Below are 21,521 nucleotides of genomic sequence, written 5' to 3'. Positions count from 1 at the left end.
GATCGTGTTTCGTTTGAAAGCTATTTTCTTTCCAACTCGTAACCTCTGTATTTACGCTGCAATTAGTTTACTTCTGCGGTTCATCGAAACGTTTAACTTTATCCCGACTATCCGTCGCGATCTATATATAATTTATCGTTGAAAGAAATAAACGACGAATCGTTCAGTCAAATAATTAACGGAGAAATCGAGCGAATTTTGTATTCGTGATAACCTGGAATATCTTTGTTTCGTCGAGCAAACGAATTGCACGGAAAATATTATTTACGGTCGTCGGTGCGATATTTTCACGGTTTCGCCGCTTTCTAACACGCTTGTATCGAAAACAAAATTTGTTTCCAGCCTCTCGTCAAGAATTTTACGACTGCTGAATAATAGGTCCGCGCAATGCAGTTACACGATCGTCGACGCGAACTCGACGAAACTTACCTTCTGGTATGAAAGCGTGTACATGTTTGGCAAGTCGGAACGATAAAAAGAAAAGAAAGCGGAGAAGGTGTTATGGACTAACAGTAGCGAAGATGGAAAGTAGCTTGCCTGGGCGAGCTATTGTTCTTTGAGAAAACATGCGAACCGCTAATGCTTAAACGTTTTAGAAATTTACCGAACAACCGCGTCAAAATTTCATTGGGAAGCTTTCTAGCTACTTGAAAAACCGAGACGCTTGTTGCGTGAACAGAGAAAAGAAAAAGGTTTAGCGAATTATACGTCGATGTAAATATTTTCATGGACCGTAAGATCGAAGTAAATGAATAAAAACGGGATAAAGCGCAAAGGGAAGAAAAGAAGAAGGAGCGAATTCGCTCGAACGTAACCATCTTGTTAGGTGATTCGCAGCTGTTAGATTTTTTAAGAGCTTTCTCATCCATTCGCCCCCTATTTTTATCCTTTTCATCGCACCGACCACTCTCGCATCTTCGATACGTCATCTCTTCGTTCAAGTACGTACATACATCTACGTATACGTATATTCTTTATCTCTTGAAATTAAATCTATGCGAAAATATATTCGTTATTTTGACTTTAACGAAACAGCATCGTTCGATAAAAGAAAAAAGTCCAAGTGCAACCGTTAAAAGAAAGAGTAAAAGAATGGTAAAAGAAAAAATACGTACACGTACAGCGACGTAAAAGCTAACGTATTCGTCTCAAGTAACTCTGAAGCGAATGCTTACGCAGGAGATAGCGTTCCAACGTAAACCGATAACCTTAGCGTGTCTGGCAAATGTTTGACCACATACATAATATTTTTCGTTATCTAAGACACTTGTATACTTAATCTTGCTATGCATGTATAAGCATGCATATATGGGATTATAAACGAAGAAAAAAAGTCGACTAAATAAGAAGCATCTCGGATTTCTCGATGTATACGTCCGTTCCATTGCTTCCCCTTTCCCTTTAAATGAGAAATTCGACTAAAAGTTTGCAACGTAAAGTTCGCTGTCTATATTTTCTTCGATTAAAACTTCCCTTACAAACGTGTTATACGCGTAACGAGGATAGAAAACATTTTCCACTTACCTTGTTCTTTTTCTGGAACTTTCACCGGAACCTTCTTATCCGGTGCCTTCGGTGAACAGTTTTTCCGTGCTGGTTTAACCGTTAACGTCGGCGGCACCTACGGAATATATACGAACGTTCAAAGCATATTAATACATTATTCATTCAGTGGCACGTATCCAGCTTAGAAACCATAGTTATCAGAAAATGACTCACCACCTTCTCGGATCTTTCACCGGATGGCAATCTCGCGACAGCTGCGTCAGGGCTATCTTCCGGCGGTGGAGGTTGCACTATCCAATTGTATTCGCGTTTTTCAACGGGTAGGCCCCATCGTTCGTATTCGAGGCTTTGCGTGCGCAATGTTTCGTAACAGTCTAAACAGACCACTGCGAAATCTCCGTTTTCCAATAACAGGCTCTTTTCAGGTTGTCTGTGATATCTCAGGAAAGGAAAGTCCTTCACGAGTAACGCTCTGACGCGTTTCCTATACGTCGTAATACCACAAACATAACAGCAGTAATCGTGCGTGTTGTATTGCCTTTCCGCGGCATTCGCTTGTTGACCACTCGGAAGAGATTCGTAACGACGCCACTGCGCCAAAAGAGAATGATAACAGAATGTGCATACTAGCGCAGAACCGTCTTCCCTAAGTTGCTCGGCGTTCGGCGGAGACTGATGACGTAGTAATTCAGGGAAAAATGGTGCGTTACGACCCTGAGGCCGACCATACAACACTCTTGCGAGGGTTAAATCACTATGCAAGCCACATAAGAAACAATATATAGAACTGCTCGATGTGCCTGGGTTACTACCGAACGTTCGATCCGAACTAGAACTCGGTGGGGTGGCGATCGATCGATTCACGTCGCCGTTTGGATGTGGACTAGGAATATCATACCTAAAAGATGACGATAATAAAGATTCGAGAGATAAACGCGAATACTACGAAAAGGTTGTGGAAAGATTTTATTTGTACAGCGACTAACCTGCGACGTTCTAAAGGAACTCGTTCAGCATCCATACTTTCCCATTGTTGGGCAAGGTGATTCACGCAGTGAGTACAAGCTAACACCCTACCGTGACTATCCATACAGGCATTTTCCGATGTACGTGCCATTCCCCTTAAACATGGAAAATGCATAGCGTGCGAATTCATTCCTTCCGGACTCGTAGACAACCTTTCAACGACAGACAAACGTAACGATTAATACCCATACAAACGATCAACGATCAACATACGTACGAAAGAATAACAGCAATTCTGAAAATCGTACCATTTCATGTGAGAACGAGGATACAATCTCTCACAAATATAGCACCTGTAGTTTTGGCCGAGAGCAACGGTGCCATTTTCGGCGGGCCCGTTGTTCGGAGAGTTTCGTTGCCCAGGAGTGGATCCTTTTATCGTTGCGCTACGTTGTTTGTTCGTAGCGACGCTCGATTTGTTCAAATCGTACGGTTTGAAACGAATATCACTGCCAGCAGAGTTGGCTGGGGACTTTGACACTACCGGTCTCGGAGAAGGACCCCGTTGTCGAAAATCCACCATCTGCATACACGCTTGACCCTCGCGATTTTCTTCGCCAAATAATTGCTGTCTTTCTGGCAAATTTTTATAACAAACGGAGCAAATTTGCACCATTCCCTGAGGACTAATAGGACTAGCTCCTTGCGGAGGTCTCAGAGAATAAATAAAAGGATAGTACGTTTCCTTCTCGGGATTACGACAGCAGTAAATAAGTCTAATATTTTTCGAAGGGTAGTCAAGCGCGCAAGTGTAACAGGTAAAAGTAGTTGCTTCTATTATAGCTGCTTGCCGTTTACGAAGCGTATAATTCCGATCACCGTGTGGAACTCCTTGGTCAGTATATTCCTTCCATTGTAATAGAAGATGATTTTGACACGCCGAACAGGCCTGGAAAACCAAGGAAACCAATTAAATCCCAAGTACAGGAATTACACAGGCGATTAACAAGAAATAACGAAGATGATACACATACTTGTACACGCCCAGCGCTATCCATTGGTCGGCTCCTACTTGGTCTTGGATGAAGCATTAGCGAAGGAAAAAATGGCGAGGGACTGGCGGAAGGATGTGGCGGGGTTGGCAGTGGTTTTGCTGCAATGTGACTAAGTGATCCTCGTGTGAACTCATCCCCACATACGTAGCAGACTTCGGTAACCGAATTTTTATCTGGCATTGAGAGATCTAAGATATCAGTGCCGGCACTCGACGTCGATCCTCCGCTGTAAATGGCTGTAATCGTTCGATTAAAACACAATTAAATACTATGTTTATAAATAAACACCGAAAAATGTAATTCTTGCCTAAGTGACAAACATAAATTAGAGCTTACGTTGAGGTTGTGGTGGTAAAGCTGGCTGTGGTGCAGGTGAACTCCTAGGTGCGTGTCTTAAATCCAATGCCGCTTCGTTCGATATTCTCGAATCTTCTACAAGCTGTCGAGGACTTTGTAACCTTTGATGCGGCGATTGCAGTCTTTGATGGGGAGATTCCATCGCAAGCCTCGCTTGTTCCAAGTGTCTGTGCGTTTCTGCTGTATTAGAATGTGGTCTTGGCAGTTCAATGGAATTCGATGATGGCCTTGTCTGTTCCACTCTAGGCGATGGTGAATTTAGCGGAAGTCGCGGAGAGATTCCAATCGGTCGGTTTTCGGGTCTGAGCTGTGGAGTTTGGTCATTGGTTAAGCCCAGAACTTGAGCCGCGTATTCCCCTTGAAGAGCCATCTCAGCTCCGGTAAATGGACCACCGTCGCATCTTTTTAACCAATAAATTCGTTGACTATGAGGTCTAGCATCCTGTTCGTAACTCTCCCATTGTTGTAACAGCAAGGCATAGCAAAGACTGCATGCCTTGACTGCTCCGCTTCTAGCTCCCTCACCACGATACCCATTAGGTGGTTCATGGGATTCGAGAAATGGAAAGTAAGGTTCGTTTGGTGCACCACCCGGACTTGGTTTCACTCTCAGCCAATATTGTTCCCCATGGCCTATCGTACCGCAAACGAAACAAACCCTGGCACCTCCTGTATCCTCTGAGGATGAGTTTGGTTGTGGGTTTGCAAGTGATTGCCCGTCAAGTCCCGGCTCATTTTTCACATATAGATTACCTTCCATCATGTCACGAAACCATCGGGTCTCTTCAATGCCCTCTTATATATCTCTGTTTGGCACACATATACGATCACAAGTTACAATATCCGACAAAATTTTTGAATTTTGCAAATATCTGTAAAATAAAAAAACATCTTGTTAGTCTATAACCTTTTATTATTGTTATTAGTATTATTACTACTACCATTATCGTTACTATTACTATTATATGTCTAATGAAAAGCATAACATCAACGATTCGTACAACTGATGCCTCATATAAAATATAGATGACAAGGAATATAAAAGGATACGAGGAATATCATTTTAAAATGTTTTGCAGGATCCGATTGTACATTAATAAGATTATCAGAGCATAACTGTAACCCTGTCCTTTATCTAGCATAGAAAAAGATTCAGTTCTTGCAAGCACGAAGAAGCAGATTTATTTAATTACATAATATGTATTAATAACTCTGTGGATTAATCAACCGTTGTACAAACAGAATTTTACAATCAACAAAATCGACTCTTTCTTCTTCTTAATTACGTTTGATTCCAATAAGATAAGATCAACTCTGATACAGCCTTAAAACCTACGTTATTTCAATCATAACAGTATGCAAGGTGCAGAAGGGTACAGGTAAACAAAAATGTTGAAATGTATATTTGAAAGGCGTCATGATAAATCGAACTAAATGATCGAAAATACTATATTATTGCTCGGAAAATGGTTATTTCGAACGGTAAATAGGACGTATTGTTAACCGTTGTACACTCTTATCGTTTGTGAGAAGTATTGCAACGCACGATGCTTTTAGAATACCGTAACATGTGGTATTTTTGGAGCGTTGCTACATCGACGTTTACCGACACCGACCATAGAACACTTTTTCGGATATCGGCAATAGTAAAAGAAATTAAGGGATGGCCGTTCCGTTTGTATCGTGTTTATGGTGATTTCGTACAGAATATAATTTAAGCATACAGGTAAGAATGAAACACGAGCACGGATCAAAGGTAAGCACTATCGAAGAAATCGATCGGATTATGCATTTTTCAACGACGAGAACACAGTTACCAGCAGATACAGGGAAGTTTGTGGAATATTTTTCATCTTTTTTTGCAAGCAGGAAGGAATTACGAATACGGTTAAAAGTGTTTAAGGTAATGGTTGCGTACTGAATAGAACCAATTTGTATATTCAGGTTTTCGTGATTGAGATTCGGTCGAATTAAACGATCGAAAATCGGAACAATCGAAAGTAAAATTACAGGAATTTTGACGGTGAGATAAACGGAATAAATGTAGAAAAGGGATGTTGGATATCGCAGACAAGGCACCCGTGCACTCTCCTCGCTACCGAAATACGCACCCACAGGCACTTTCGTATGCACACTTTACGTTTTACATAAAACACTCACATTTTCACAGTTCGGATTGGGTAACCACCGCATCGCTACTTTGTGGTGGTAATTTTGATTGGTGATACGTATTACTTAGGCGAAGCAGAGCTTCCTTATCTCGGATTCTAGTCTCTGCCATACGTGGTCGAACACCACACCGAGTTGCGGGGTGTCACCTTCGAAATAACGTTGTGCTTCGTTACACTCATATTTACATGCACAGTGTATCGTCTAACACGACCCGAACCCGTACTACACCGTCGCATACATCAAGAGTACAATAAAAGAAGTTGCTCGACTATGAAAAATACATTTTCTGATGGCACAGGACCGCGACTTTGGCTCAATTCACCGCCATGTTGCAAAATTGCGACCTGCTTCCCATGATGCCACGCAGCTTCGTCATATGACAATGCCGCTGCGTGAACCAATTAAAATGTACGACGCATGCGCAGATATCGCACATCCTAACTCAACTGCTGCTCGGCATAATTTGGCGCCACATTAAAAATTTTTCCACTTAAACGATGCTTTCATTTCTATCTAACATATGCTCTTTGTTATCCGTTTTATTCGCATCGTAAAGATCATTTAATCCGAATTCGATCGACTCGAACATTAAACGCAAGAAAGACAGTTTTTCGAAGAAAAGATTTTAAAGCGTTGTTCGAATATCATGGAATTGTAGGATCTGTGAGAATTGGTGAAAATTAAAATACGAAATACAAGTCTAAATATAAATAAACGATCCAGTTGCCGATTAATCGGTGCGTTAATCCTTGGATCAATATGTTTAGAGACTTGTAACCCGTTGTTTTCAGTTACACGTAAAGATATTTGTTTCAAAATTCATTTTTATTCCGTTTATCCGTCCGATTAAACCCACCAAAGTTTTATTTACATGTCCGTACGTACGGTAAAACGATTAAAACGAAACATAAAGAAGTACGAGATTAATTTTATCTCGCGTGTAAGATAGAGCGGGTACGTTCATTGAACTTTCCATTGAATTTAACTCGCAAAAAATTATAAAAAGATTTAGTATAAAAAATCGTTTACGACAAACTACACTCCGATATCGGCAAAGTGATTTCGTTGCTTAATCGACTTACAATTAGACGCAGGATGTATCCTTCTTTTCATTCGTTTTTAATATTGGGAGAAGGCGTGTGGAATAAATGAGAATAAAGGGTATACAGCGGTTGATATTTTATAATATTTAATCAACAGGTTGGGACACTTTATAACGCTAAAAATTATTTTTTATAGTGTGTATCGGTCTCATATGTATACACCACTGATCAAAGTGGAATCCTGATATAATACTAAAAAATAATTGGAAATACTTTAAAAATACTCTTTGCAAATGATAATTCATAAAAATCCATTCTCTCGTATATCTTTCACATTTCTACCTTACAGATCTAACAATTACAATGATTTGAAATTTTTTCGCATTTATACAGAGAGTTAATCACAAATATTTGTTGTTTTTTTTTATCATAACGATGTTATCGTTGTAATTATTATTAAACTTACATATATCGAGTAAACGCATAGCGGTGGTACAAATTGTTTCCATCCTCGAGACCACGGACCATCGATATTACATGTATACGTATAAAACGGTTTTTTATTTTTGTAGCGCGTGCTTGGAAAATTATCTTCTAACGAATAAAAGCCCATCAACGTCGAACGTCGACAACGTAATCGGAGAATTTCGAAGAAAATATTTTTATTCCCGGCCATGAAGAAATACAATGCACCGATACGTCTGCTTAACTTTTGTATTTGAATATTATTGTTCTATATCTATTATTACATTTGCGTTTGCATAGAACCCTTCGGATCGATATTTGACTTAGAAAAGCAGCGTAATCACGATTTTCGTAACAACGATAGGATAGAAAAATACTAAAGGAAATTAAATGACGTATATATATATATATAGAGAGAGAGAGAGAGAGATTAGAGATGCGAAGCGCTACGAATGTCAGGAAAAAAGGGATTACGCTACGCCGACTTAATGCTATTGTTTCTTCCCTTACGAATAATTACGAACTAGATCTGTTTTGCATTGATGAATGACTATAACAATTTCTTTGACTTTCATTCTCCCTGGTATCCTCCGTTTCGACAAGCATTCGAATCTGCTGAAATGCCAGTCACAGATGTTGGACGACAAACGAGTCGTCGATCGAGGACAAGAACGAAGAACGATGTCTCGCGAGTAAACGATATAAATAATATGTTACGATATTTGCATTCTATTTTCTTTTGATTGGAAACAGCCTTTCCTCGTGTGCTCCTTTGAAACGAACTATCGTCCATGTCATGTCAATTGTCTTTTGCATGCAAAGCACATCGATTAACATACGCATTTCTTTTATTACGATTCTCTTACTTAAAAGATGGCATTCGCACCGAGTTTGTTAAATCAGATTTGACATTTGGCGAACTCGTGACTTTTACTCGCTCGACCCTATCGAGGGGTTATCTCGCTTTTTTATGTACATATAAACAGATATTACCGTAACAAGGTTTCCTTCTTGTACAAGACGTTCCAAAAGAGAGATAACTCGTAGCGTGGTATCTCTGTCGTCGGCCTGTCGACTTCTCGAATGGTGGAAATTCTATTTGCGTAGGCCATTCGTGACGGTAAAATTGATACAATTATCGCGGGTCGCTCTCAATGAAGAAAATTTTATCGCGCCAACGATCGATCAATGGATGACCTAACGATCGAGTGACGTGAGATTCGATGATGACTCGGATGAAACGTCTTCTAGAAGAAGGGGAGCGTTATAGCAGTCGTTTTATAAACCATATCGCGTATGCATAATGAATACGCTATATTGAAAATACGAACGGTCATCGATTTTAATAAAGCCCAGTGGCCTACCGCCGTATCTAAATGAAAGTTGAAGTACGTACGAAAGAAAGAAAGAAAGAAACGAGGATATAATCTATCTAAGAGGAACGAAGCGTTATAAACGACACTTAAATAAAATGAGAAAACTCGTTGGTCCAACTGTCGATAAAAGTAAACACATCTATATACGACGCGTTAAACTTTTCAATAAAATAAAATACACTACTCTGTCTTGGAAACAACGACAGCATCGTTTTTCAAAGATCAACGCTGCTAATAGCACTTTTCGGTCGCGCGATTCAGACGATATTGTTATTACTCGATCAAGAGGTATACATGTATCGTGTAACGTTATTACAATTACATTGTAGATACGTATTTAAACGAGAGAAAGAGAGAGAGAGAGAGAAAGAAAAGGCGTGTAAAAGTAAAAGTTTATTTATACGAACTAGATTCATTGGAACGAAATTTCAGTTAATGCCCTATCGACTGAACTCTCGTCGAACGAAACCACGCAAACTCTTATTATTCGAACGAGGAAGCGTAGACAGCGAACATGATCTTGTTGTGCGAATTATTCGCCTTTGAACGGGCTCGGTAAAAAACAGAGTCGTATCGTCCGGTTTTCCGAACGTTACGGGCAACGTCGCGTTTCTTCGTCACGGTGGCGACAAATCGTTCGCGTTTCTTCGACGTTGGAACGAACGAAAGAAGAAAAACGAAAAATTGATCGTCGTACGGATGAGACGAATGTACGGGAAAAGACGATAGAACGGTCGATGCGTGGGATTTTGACGTAAATCAAAGGACAATGAATAGGACAAAAGGGAAAGACAGGGAGAGACAGGGAGAGACAGTAGGATAGTAGAGACGGGAGAAAAACTCAATGCGTTCTCTCGATTCGGCAAGCAAAGGTTCTAGAGAAGAATGTTCGAGAAGCGTGAAACTCGTTGCAACGACGTTCTCAAATATCGTTACCGTTTACCACGGAGCTCTCGGCTGCCAAGCTTCTCTTTTGAATTTCCTCGGTAGAAGAGTTGCCGTAATTAGGTTCGATGGATTCCGAGAGCAATTTCGGATTGTGCTTGTCGACGTGCGTCAGCTCGATCGGAAGATATATGGTGCGACAATGGTCGATGTCGGCTCGACAGAGTGGACAACGTTCGCATCGCCTGGCGCAATCCAAGCAGGCTACCGCGTGTCCGCACGGGAACAAGGCAGTGTCTAAACTACGGTCCATGCAAATGCGGCACAGCATCGCGTCCAACAGCCTCGTTAGACATTCTCGAGATTCCTGAAAGTCGAACAACGTGAAACAGTTGTTTTTCTAGTTCGTCGATCGGTCGTTGTTCCGATTCGATCGATATCCTCGATATACCGACGAAATACCTTGCATTTCGGATCCTCGCAGTCTCCGCAATCCTGCTTCTGCAAAATTTCCTTCTCCTCCGGCAGGCTAACGGTCGCAGCTTCGCAGTAGAGAGCGCGCCGCGCGTTGTCGTACACCTCTCGGCACGTTCTACGAATATCGAACACGTATTTCTTTCCTAACGTGGAATCCTCGTTGAATATCGAGATAATGGTGCCCTGTACGTGTAGAGAAAATAACGGAATGAGTCGATGTCGAGCGGATGTCGCGGTTGTTTCCAAATACCTTCAAGTCGCGTATAAATTGCGCCGTAACCGCGCTCCTGACCGTCTCGCAGCTATAAAACGCGTGCTTCTCGGTAATCGCCCGGTAAAGTCCACTGGCGGATTGACTCGAATCTAATTTGAAATTTAACGACGTCTCCTCGCCGTCCAGCGACAGGTAAACTAAATGAAACATTCGACGTTGAGTCGTTGCGCTTTGTATCGCCGTATATGGTATGCTGTAAAACAAACAGAACGATAATCGCTACTGCGCGTTAACGTAACTGGATGGATGGATAAAAAGTTGGCCGGGTAAAAGCACGCCAGATACCGCTAACGACGAGTTCGCACGCGACGACTGGCAATGCGCTCCATCGAAAGCGGTAACGCTCGACCGAAGCTTCGAAACTAAAGAGTTCCGAAGAGTCGGACGAGAGACGTTCGACGTTTACTCGTCGATCGCCAACTTCTTACCGATCGAGAATCGAGTCAGCCAACGACAACGGCTGCCACTTACTTTTGCGTTTCCTCGTCGTGATTGCGATAAACGGTGATACCGTGAGGTCCCACTCCGATCATCGACACTCCGTTGTACCCGAATTTACTGTGAAACATCTCCTGGCCGAACGTATCCAAATTGGATATCTCCTTCAGTAACCAATACTCGGCGGTGGAGGTTTTCATCGCCTGGGGATAGAAGAAAGAAAAAGCGTCGATGAATTGCGTCGACGAGGAGAATCGACGAAACGCGCGCAAAGAGAAACAGCCGCAAACCTTAATCTCCTTGTGTTGTTGAACTATCCGATGGAGAAAGTCCTGAGGTCTGGATTCGCACGGCTCCGCCGTTCGAATTTGACAACATTGCGAGTAGAGCGCGTTCGGTGGCGACAGCGAATCGTAATCACCCGTGTCGGCCTGCGCTATCAAAGCGACCAAACGTGCCACAGAAGCCCAGTCCGACACTTTCAATCTACCCTCGAGTAACTCCAAACGAGAGTGCAAGTAGAACTGATGCCTGCAATCAGATAAACAGATTCGACCATTGCAAGAGTTATTATCAACTAGCAGCGAAGCCTGACGTTATCCAGCGGCTCGTGCCAGATGCTGATATATACGGATACGCGTTAGTTTCACGGACAAGCGTAACGAGAGACGCGGTAATAGCGTATCGACGATAAATCGATAAATCGTACGACGGAGACACCGCGCGAACGCAGTTTCGTTTACGACCGCCGCTTACACGCTCGAATTTAACGGTTGATCGAAATGGGCGGAGTTGCCACCAACTTTGGTAAATTCGAGTTGTATCGTTCGGGTCGTTCGCTACGTTTTGCCAATTACTCTGCTAGCTAATGCACGATCATCGACGCGATCGATCGTCGACGTCCGAACGAAAGCGATCTTATCCGAACGATCGAATTTCCAGTCGAATTTCAATTCGAATTTCGCCGGGCCGAGAAGAAACGCGTTCGTATCGGCAAAACGGTTTTCCCGATTTCGTTGCTTTTCCTCGCTCCATTGCAAAGTTCCACGCGATACGCGACGGTCTACGATCAGCGCAACGAGCTTGACAAACGATCGCGAGACTCTCGCAGGATCGTTAACGACCGCGCGGAAGACGGTTCGCCGACGAAAGTCGAAGAGCAGCCTTCAAACGCGTTCAAACATTTAGAAAGAAACGCGTTTTATTCGCGTCACGAAGCTCGAAACAACCCGTGTCCTATTTCTCGGTGGCGGATAATTTGCGAAACCGTGTTGGGCAATTCGGATCGAACCAGACTAGGTCAAGTCGAATATCACCGGATTATGCGATTAAGTATCGCGATTGAAACGTCCCGGTGACATTGCGTCGACGAAAGATACGTTCCGACGGTGGTTTGCATTTCCAAACGCATAAATATTCGGTCGATCGTTTAACCGTTAACGGGTCATTCGCGTATTCGTCGCGATAAAGGCAAATTTTCGGCGAATCTTCGCGCGATTCGAACTTCGTTGCATCGATCAAGTTCCAAGTTTCGAACGGTACGTCGGCGAACGTTGTCGAAATTTTCTCTGGCCGTTGATTTACATACACTTGAAACGAGTTTCTCGATATCGCTTTCACTCGGTAGACAAACAATGCGTTCGATAGCCATAAATTCTGCTTTATTCGGACGCAGCTACGTCCATTCAACGCTATAATTCCTCCGATCTGCTATCAAACTATCCGTCTTTGTCGTCGTCGCGCGATTCTCGCGCCCGTCCATGTGTCAACGAACGATCGGTTCTAACGAAAGAAACGCGAAACGAAAGGCGAAGATAGACGAAGGACGTTTAAGACGCGATTGTACGCGGAAAAACTTTATACAACGAAGTACGTACAAATATAGGACGCTTAACCTATGGACTCTGGGCTTTCGAGAAGAGCAAGCAGCTTCTGGGTATTTAAAGATATTTAGAGAACTTCGAGCCAACTACTGTACGCGAAAGGTACACAGTTTAATATCGAAACTTCCCCCGAAGAAGTTAACAGAAGGTAGACATATATATTGTGTACACACACACACATACAGATATACGTGTAAAACTCTAACGAGTTCGCAACAATCGACGCGAAATTCCGCCCCGCTTCGAATTAGAATTTCATGGTTTCAACCGCGACGATTTCTGATCGATTTCGATGACAGTTCGCTCGTAAATTTCGATTACTTTTCCGTGTCGTGCGAGAACGACGTCGCAGTTTCGGGTCAGCTCGCGCTTTGCAAAACCGATGGATCCCGGTTGCGCGTTCTGTGACCCGTGATAAGTTAGATCGCGCTCGGAGAAAGGACGACTAGCTGGAAATTACGTCGGCCAACTCTAACGAATCTATTCTTTGTTGTCGCTTTATCGTTGCCGTATCTCTACGCCGTATCTCCTCGTCGAGCGAAGATGGTAGGCGGTAAAACGCGATACGCTGCGAGTCTTGCTTCGACGTTTTCGGATTTACGAGCTCGGAACGAAACTACGTGTATGGTCTGGCGTCGGCGATATTCAATTTCGGAGAACAAGGCCGACGCGCGTACGCGCAAACCTCGGTACATTTCGCGACAATAGCGTTGTAACAACTTTGATTTACACCCCGAACAAACAGCGAATCTCGTCTTCCGGAATTCGGTTATTCGGAGTAGCAATCTGGAACGGTGTAACCAACGGAACTCTTGCTCGCACGTGCGCGAGAAAATACCACCTCCATCTCGCTAACGAAACGTATTCCGTCGATACCTCGAACTCCGTGAGCTTAAATAACCGACGTAGTCGTTCTCCGTGCGAACGTAAACGTTCGGCAAGGGCGCGATTATTAGCGGCGAGAAAGTACAACGGGAGGCGAACGGATCTCTTTATAACCGGACTTTCAAAACCGACCTACTTTCGGCTACTAATCCATTTGGGCTAATCGAAACTACGCTATCGTCGAACGTGTCGTTCTCGTAGAAAATTCGTCCGCGAAGGCAGCTCCGTCGTCTACGGTGTTACGGGGAGAAGGATAAACCTTGGCAAGGTTCGTCGCGTGAATCTAGAAACGCGCGCGTGAACAGAAACGCGCGACACGAACGACGGTGTGCGAGCTTTCGCGTCAGCCGACGCGATTATCCTAGTTCACCGCTAACGAACGTTGCCACTCGGCGACCAATTAATTCGCGTATCGAACGCGTTACTCTTGGCGCGTTTACCTTTTCCGAGGGTGTTCGGAGCTACCGCGATTAAATCGCAATTACGTTTCGATCCGTTGAAATCTCCTACCCAAAGTCCATACACGATTCGCGCTCGTTCCAACCTCCGCCTCCCGCTTTCTATTAATTACCACCCCGACCCGATTCGCCCGCGTTTAATCACGACCGCTTGCCTTTGCAACTGTTCGCGAGCGAACCAACCGCAAATTTCGTTCGCGTCGTTGCTCCGTTCTCCGCGACATCCAGCGATTCGTCGTAGTTTTTCGTCTCTCTACTTTGCCCGTGTTGCGCCGCTCTCTTTACCCTGTTTCGGACCAATACCCTTCGGACATAATCCGCATATATATTCACCGACCGTATTATCCGGCGTAATCAGTACCTTCCACTCGAGTCTCCGTGATGCAATTTTGTACGTGCTCGATCGTCTACTTCCACGACGAACCGGAACGACGGCCAACCGATCGGCTTTTCCATCCGTTCGTCGATCCGTCTATCGATCTCGGTCTCTCTCGCGCTTCACCTTCCACTCGGACGAAATTCTACGAAAACGCTCTCGTTTCGATCGAATCTGCGATACGTCGTTACGTTACGTCGGTGTATCTGACGGCGTCCGCGCTCTATCCTCCATCGGCCAAGTCGAGGCACGTGGAATACGCGCGATAAGTTTGTTTCGCGTGGCGAGATCGCTAGGTAATTAGGAGAATGATCGTTTTTCGCGTTGCGTGGCGCGAAGCGACCTTTTTCGAGATATCTTTTACCTGGTGGCTTCCTGCAGCAACAGGTGAGGCGGCACCCAAAACTTAACCCTCAATGCGAATCTTAAAGGCGCTACGCCGCCGCCCGTTTGTCTCTCTATGGGATTCCTCAGGTTCAACCAGAGTTCCTCGCCCTTCGCGTTCTGGTATTTCAAGCCAAAGTAGTCGCATTCCTTGCTAATGCCCAAACAGTCGCATGCCTGTAAAAATGGGAAATTTTCAATTAGAAAGATTCGCTTTTCTACACCCCGATATGCGCGCAGCTTTCTATCTTTGCGACCGATCTACCCGCAACCGAATCGAATCGAACCAGCTCGCCCGCGAGTTACGCATATTTTTCCGAACCGATTGTCTCCCGAGTACGATTAATCGATTACCGAGAATACCGGAAATATTGGGAAATATCGGGAAAACCGGGAAAACCACGCAACGATCCGTGGGAAAACAAAGCAGCGGAATAAAGCGCGCGATATATCGCTGGCAATAATTTAGAAAGTTACCGGTGTTCTCGTACGTAGCGAGCGCGGCTTCTAACCGCGTACGCGGCTATCTGCAAACACCGTTTTCCATCCTTCGATGTATTTTGTTCCAGCTTAACGGAAACACGTTCTCGCGTATACGATTTATTATCCAAAATAGCTCGGACTTGGGAGCAAATATCGTTCGATCGAGTTATTATTTTATTTTCTGTTTCTCGCAGCTTTCCGTGGCTGTGTTCCCTTTCTCCAAATGGACGGAAAGTCGGTCACGTACCCATATAGCGACGACTACGACGAAAATTCACGTTGAAAAAAGGGAAACGCGACGCAAGCTGTCTCGAGAGCGACGTATTCCCCGCGGCGGCTGTTTGGCCATATTTCTTACCGAAAAGGTCGAAACAACGAGCTTAAACAAGAAGCCGCGTTGATCGCGCAAATTTCGCGCGTACGCGGAGCATTTGCCGAAGCGTGCGAATAATTATGTCCGAAAATCGACGTAAACTGGGTCACTGGTCGATATTTTAGTCTCTTTAGCACGAAAATAACGTATGAAAATACACTATGCTCGTTCGACTCGCGCTACTACTAACCGTTCTACGCGTTCGTGAAAATTTATTTTTTTCCCCCGAATGCCAATTAACTCTGAATCTTCGAGTTTTCGCTCTCGAAGCGCATCGAGCGCGGTTTTCGAGAAAAAGGGCGAAGAAGCTCCGAGAACCGACGAGATAAATCGTATCGATTCCGTGGCTCGGTGGCGCAAATGCATTCGTCGACTCTGTTAACGGTAGACGATAAAGGAAGCTTTAGGGCGCAGCGACCAGATATTTCTAGGTGAATAGTTACGGACGAAAAGATAGAATATCAAGCAGACGCTCCATCCGCCAGCTGCATCCATTCCGTCGATACTCTCGAGCTTTTCAACGTCTCTGTATAATTCCAAACTCTCTATACCTCCGACCAAGCCGCCTCTGACTCACGGTGTCGGTATTTTTTCATGGATACAGTTCGTCGAACGAACGCAATACCGCCGTCTTCCGTTCCTGCGACTCGCTTCAGCCGCAGGCGTAAAACGCAGGCGTGAGCGTACGGGTCTCTGCTTCTCGCAAATATTCGCCAGATATTTATCGTTAAATATTATCGACGCGATATTTCATCCGCAACGGAGAAATTTCCGACGCGGAAACGCGGAAATTGCAACAGCCGATGAAAGAAGCGACGCTATCGCGCAAGAACAAGAGCAATTTTAAACGTTTCTAACGTTTCGGCCAAGACCGTGCGACTCTTTGACGGGATTCGGTGGAATCGCGACAGAGAAATTTTATGCTCGCATAAAGGTAAAAAGGAACGCGCGACGATAACGCGTCTTTCGTTCGATCGTCCACCAGATTTTATATGGGCGTGCGTGCGCAAAATTAACGCGCGTCGATGCACGTACATCGTGCATGCACCAAATGCGCGCACACGACTGCGGCTTTACGAACGCGCGGCACGGCCAAAATAACAGCGTTTCGGAACGAAGTAATTTGTATCGCGGGCGCCGCGCGGAATTAATATCGCTGCTGGCTCGAATTAAATAAACTCGTTAATCCGACACGGCGCCAACGACGAACGAGCCTCGTGTCGTTTCGCCGAGTTTCTCGACTTTTCGTCGCACCGCACCGATAAATCGAGCGCTCGCGTCGCCATCGAAAAACGACCAACCCGTAATACGCGTCAGCTGTCCGTTCCTTTTCCGTCCGTTTTCCGATTACGCTTAGAAAAAAGAAGCGGGAATTAGTTGCCGCGTTCGGCAACGAGCTTTGCTTTCGTTTTCGTTCCTTCTCCTCCGATTCTCCTTCCTCTCGACCGACCACGTAACGAGATTTCTGTCTGGCTGTTAGGCAAACTAGATCTTCGAGCGCTTTAGTCCGTCGGTATCGGCAACGTCGACGAGCGTCTTAACCGGTGGATTCTCCGTTTCGCGCATTACGATACGCGACCGGGGTACGCGAGATTTTCTTGTTTGCCTTTCTCCCGTGAATCTTCGATCGTCGGAAAGTTTCTCGACGTGAAACGCTCGGCAAGCGGATTTCGAGAACGAGAAGAAGCTCGCCGATCCTTTGGCGATCGAGGAGGACGAGAGGAATAAGAGCAAGTATAGGAAGAGAAGCGAAAGATTAAGGGACGGAAGATTCTCGAAAAGTAAGAAAATTCCTCGATTTCTCGACTGGAAGTTTCTCGGCAAGGATCTAACTTGCTTTCTCGTAAATTTTTTCCGACACCGTCGTGAACGCGATAGTAGACGGCTTAACGATTGTTGCGCTATCGAGGTACTCGAAGAACGATAACACGGCTCGTCGAGACCCTGACCACTTCGGCACGTACATATACCGCAACTTCTTCGACGCTCGGCTTCGTCTTTCCCGTTTTTCTCCCTTCCTCGCTATCCTATTTTTCCCTCGTTTTCTCCTTTCTCTCCCTCTTTTTCCTCGACTCGACAGCTTCTCCACTCGCCCTCCTCCCTCCGGCCGCGGCTCGAAAGGGTCGTTAGTCCCGGCGGAGAACAAGAAGGTAAAATTTTCCTGCTCCCGCACTGCGCTCTCCCTTCCGTGCAAGAACAATGCCACTTGGCATTTTCAACGCGGCTGTCTCGTCTCGCCTTACTTTTCCGCGACTGTATATTTTTCTCTTTTCTCTTCTCAAAACGCTGTTTCCTCTTCGAAACACTCACGAACGCGTCTACGATTCTCGATTCAAATCGGATCGTTGCTTTTCGTCTAACTGTCAGGCGTTTCAAAAATCCGAGCGACGATTCCCGACGTTTTCCTACGCGGAGTAACGTCGGGAATTTGCAAAGGAATTCTTCCTCCGAAACTATTTTCCCAACCATACCGTGTTGCCACTCCGCAGTCGGATCACGAAGCACCAGACAGACTCGTCGCACCTTTTAAAACCATCGAAACGTTTCTATCGTCGATAAAGTATTTCGATCGTCTTTCGCGTCGCCACGTTTGACCGCGACCTCGCTAATTGCTCATTTTCCGCTTAACGCGCGGCTTGTCTCTTGCCTGCGCGCGCTATATTCCTCGCCCAGACCATCGCTGCCATCTTCCTTAAATCGCGAGCAAAGTCGTTAAAGTTATTCCGTCAAAGTTATTTCCGACGCTCTGATTCCAGCGACGGTTGCTATCGGCGCGCCGACGGAATTACGCGGATCGTGTAACGTCCATCGATAATCTTCCCTGACATGGTCCGTTATTTCCGTTGCCAGATGTTGCATACTCGTTACACGTTTTACCCCCTTTATCGCCGTTGAAACGAAGCGCGAAAGAAAGACGAGAGAGGCGAGAACGATTAAACGTCCAATCGAATTTTCCCGATCATCGATCCAGCTCGGTTCTCTCGTTTCATCGAATCGTCTCGCGTTACCGCTAACGAATACGCAACGTGAATCGAAATCTAATTCGGCTGCGAGAGTTTTCGAGAATTAACCCGCGGCTCTTTCTCCGCGTACCAAAACTTCCATTATACGTTGCGAATAACAGTAGGTAATTCGAAGATCATCGAGCAGCAAGCCCGAAGAAACATGGAACGGAATGCGTTTACGTTTCAAGCAATACGTCTACGTCGAATCGTTATTTTTCCCATTTTTCAAACAGCTTGCGACCCAGATTCGATCAACGCGTTTCAGTTCCATTTCCACGTTCCACCAGGGACCCGAAGCTCCTGGTCTCGTACTTAGCCGTTCTTTGGTTCGACCTGATCCGACAATTTGGGCCTCGCGTCGTTCGTTGTGTACCGCGAAGCTCGAAAGAGCAGGGTATCGCCGCTTTCGATCGTCTCGGCTTCTCGTACAGACTCGCGTCTCGCGGTTATCAGCCTGTTCCATCGAGAATTACAACGTTGGAAAAAACGTCGACACGAGTCGCGTCTGACTTTCAGCGATTTACGAAACTCGAAACTTTTCCATCGTCCAAAGTTACGGTCCCTGGCAAAATTTTATGCTCCGACTAAAACTATCGGACATCGTTCGCCTTTTTTCATACATAAGCCGTAGTCTTTATGGGCAGTTCGGGGTCTCTGTCAATTTTCAGATAAGTATCGTCGCTCTATCGATTTTTTCCACCATTCCGTGTACTCCTTTTTCAGAGCTGGCTCATCGACGCTCAAAGTCGGTCTATACGCGTTCACGCGCATACGTAAATAAACGCATAAATAAATAAATAAATAAATAATTTTCAGAGATATTTCCGGCGCGCGACTACTTACGGTAGGACGAGTTTCCGAGTCGTGGGACCGGCAGCGCGCGATATTTCACCCGGTGGAGAAGTTTCTCGAGAGCGACGCGGGTTTCGAACGTAGTCGCTAGGTTGCACGGGGAAAGAAAGTGCCGGGGCGAGAGTACCGCGGAAAAGCTTCGTTTTCTTCGATGATCGTCCGACTTTTCGTCTCGTCTCGTCCGTAACGTTTGCCAGCTTTAAACTTTCGTTTTATCGCAACCGTGAAAGGCGTGGCAGTCGTGCAGCGAAAAGAGAAGAAATTGCGAAAAGGAATTCGGGTTACGTAGAAACGAAAGATACCGGTAATTATCCGAGTCGAAGAGAATTTACGAGGCGAGAGAGCTTCGTAATTGTACGTAGAATATGTACGTGCGTCCTTCTTTAAATCGATTCTCTCGCATTTTCATACCAGATCTTTCGTTAAACGAATCCTTTCAGTCATGGCAAGGATATCTCTTTATCGGAGATTCCTGGAAAGCCGACCGTCTCTGGCGTCGCTTGGTTGCGGAAGAATAGCGCAGAGAGATATCTTGTTCCGCCTCTTTGACCCACAAAAGATGCTAGAAACGAAGGGAAATCGTTGCTCCGCGAGCCGGCATACTAAGATACGTACGTCGGTCTTTTCGTTTTCGAGTTTCTTCGACGTAGACGAGCGGTGGAAGGAAAAAGGGCGGAGAAACGAATGCTCTTATCGTTCGAGCGGTCTCGAAGAATACGCGCGATAGTTGGATTTAACGACGGATACTTCTTTCTGGCTTTGACGTCGGATCGCGCAAGGGTGAAAGTTCTTTAAAAATCGAAATCGTATTCGAAAAGCTCGTGCGAATCGAACGAAGGAGGAATGGAGATGGAAGTACGACGTGGAAACACGGGCCGGACAAAAGCAATAAGATGTAAATCGACGGAATAGGAAATAAAGCGAAGAATTTAGGAAAAGAGGGTAGGAAGCGATTCGAGACGCTCTACAGACTATAGAGCGTAACGTAAAGCGTTTATTCGAGTCGAATGCAACGGAATTCGTTTCTCGCGTCGACGTACGTACCAACGTTTTGTGTCTCGTCTTTCTGCAACGTCCACGCGTCTAAGCGTATTTTCCTGTCGGAACCCCGTTGCTTTCTACCATACAAGCTACTCTGCTTTAGCCGGAATCCCTTTATCCTCGACGTGGCGCGTCTCTCTTTCGGTTACTCGCCCGTTCCGAGATACGAGCGGACTTTCGATTAACTAAAAATCGCAATTCGACGTAATTTATCGTATTTTCGAAAAATCGTTCGCGCCAAACGTCTCCGCGTGTATCCGCTATCGACGCGGCTCCAACGATTAGTCGCAAACAGCGTCCCTTTCTCTTTGAGAAACGCGATAATCAATTTCGCAAGACGATTCGATAAGAGGATTCGCACGATCCGTCAAGGACGATATCGAAGATGCAAGGTGAAAGAATCGCGAGCGTCTCCTCCGTGTCTCGACGAGCAGCCATAAATTTGCCATAACGACACACAGCTCGCACAGTGACCCAATTAATTTCGGTCGCTGGTATCGCAGAAACAAACTCGCTACTAACGTATCGTATTATTCGTTCCGATCCGTACATTCTCCTCTGAAAGCTATTTAAATCGCGCTCCTTTATCCTTTGCTGGTAGTATCCGTGACCCCGGAATATCTTTCCCGAGTAGTGGCTCGTTTCGCGATCGTCGTGCGAATAATCGTTTAAAAATTCTTGGCCTCGCTTTTCCAACATCTTCGCGCTTTACGATTCTCTTCCGTCGTCTGTACCGTAAAACCCGTATTGTAAAAAATCGGATCGTT

At 45.0% G+C, this 21,521-nt stretch overlaps 2 protein-coding genes across 6 annotated transcripts in view; both read right to left on the bottom strand.

Annotated features, from left to right (window-relative positions):
- LOC126914502 (uncharacterized) overlaps positions 1–6,561 on the bottom strand; it is a 46,385-nt gene extending 39,824 nt beyond the window's left edge. Inside the window, exons 1-7 of one of the 3 annotated variants that reach the window (XM_050718534.1) lie at positions 6,045–6,561; positions 3,864–4,756; positions 3,507–3,763; positions 2,781–3,421; positions 2,493–2,684; positions 1,723–2,404; positions 1,525–1,621 (exon numbers count right to left, since the gene is read on the bottom strand). In XM_050718534.1, the coding sequence (XP_050574491.1) occupies positions 1,525–1,621; positions 1,723–2,404; positions 2,493–2,684; positions 2,781–3,421; positions 3,507–3,763; positions 3,864–4,647 (2,653 nt within the window). In that variant the 5' untranslated portion in view covers positions 4,648–4,756; positions 6,045–6,561. Of the gene's footprint in view, positions 1–1,524; positions 1,622–1,719; positions 2,405–2,492; positions 2,685–2,780; positions 3,422–3,506; positions 3,764–3,863; positions 4,757–5,802; positions 6,017–6,044 lie in introns of those variants that run through there. The other 2 variants (XM_050718532.1, XM_050718533.1) reach the window with 2 other exon arrangements.
- Positions 6,562–7,228: 667 nt separating this feature from the next.
- The window catches only part of LOC126914515 (E3 ubiquitin-protein ligase MYLIP), a 42,077-nt gene continuing 27,784 nt past the window's right edge, over positions 7,229–21,521 (bottom strand). For all 3 annotated transcript variants that reach the window (XM_050718566.1, XM_050718568.1, XM_050718565.1), the window contains exons 2-7: positions 14,981–15,177; positions 11,305–11,545; positions 11,048–11,217; positions 10,553–10,769; positions 10,288–10,485; positions 7,229–10,192 (exon numbers count right to left, since the gene is read on the bottom strand). In XM_050718566.1, coding sequence (XP_050574523.1) covers positions 9,863–10,192; positions 10,288–10,485; positions 10,553–10,769; positions 11,048–11,217; positions 11,305–11,545; positions 14,981–15,177 — 1,353 coding nt within the window. In that variant the 3' untranslated portion in view covers positions 7,229–9,862. The remainder of the gene's footprint in view (positions 10,193–10,287; positions 10,486–10,552; positions 10,770–11,047; positions 11,218–11,304; positions 11,546–14,980; positions 15,178–21,521) is intronic.

Source organism: Bombus affinis, chromosome 3 (assembly GCF_024516045.1).
Source record: "Bombus affinis isolate iyBomAffi1 chromosome 3, iyBomAffi1.2, whole genome shotgun sequence".
Classification (NCBI taxonomy): Eukaryota; Metazoa; Arthropoda; class Insecta; order Hymenoptera; family Apidae; genus Bombus; species Bombus affinis.
The sequence above is the reverse complement of the archived record's forward strand: the minus strand, read 5'-3'. Positions and strand labels throughout refer to the sequence as shown.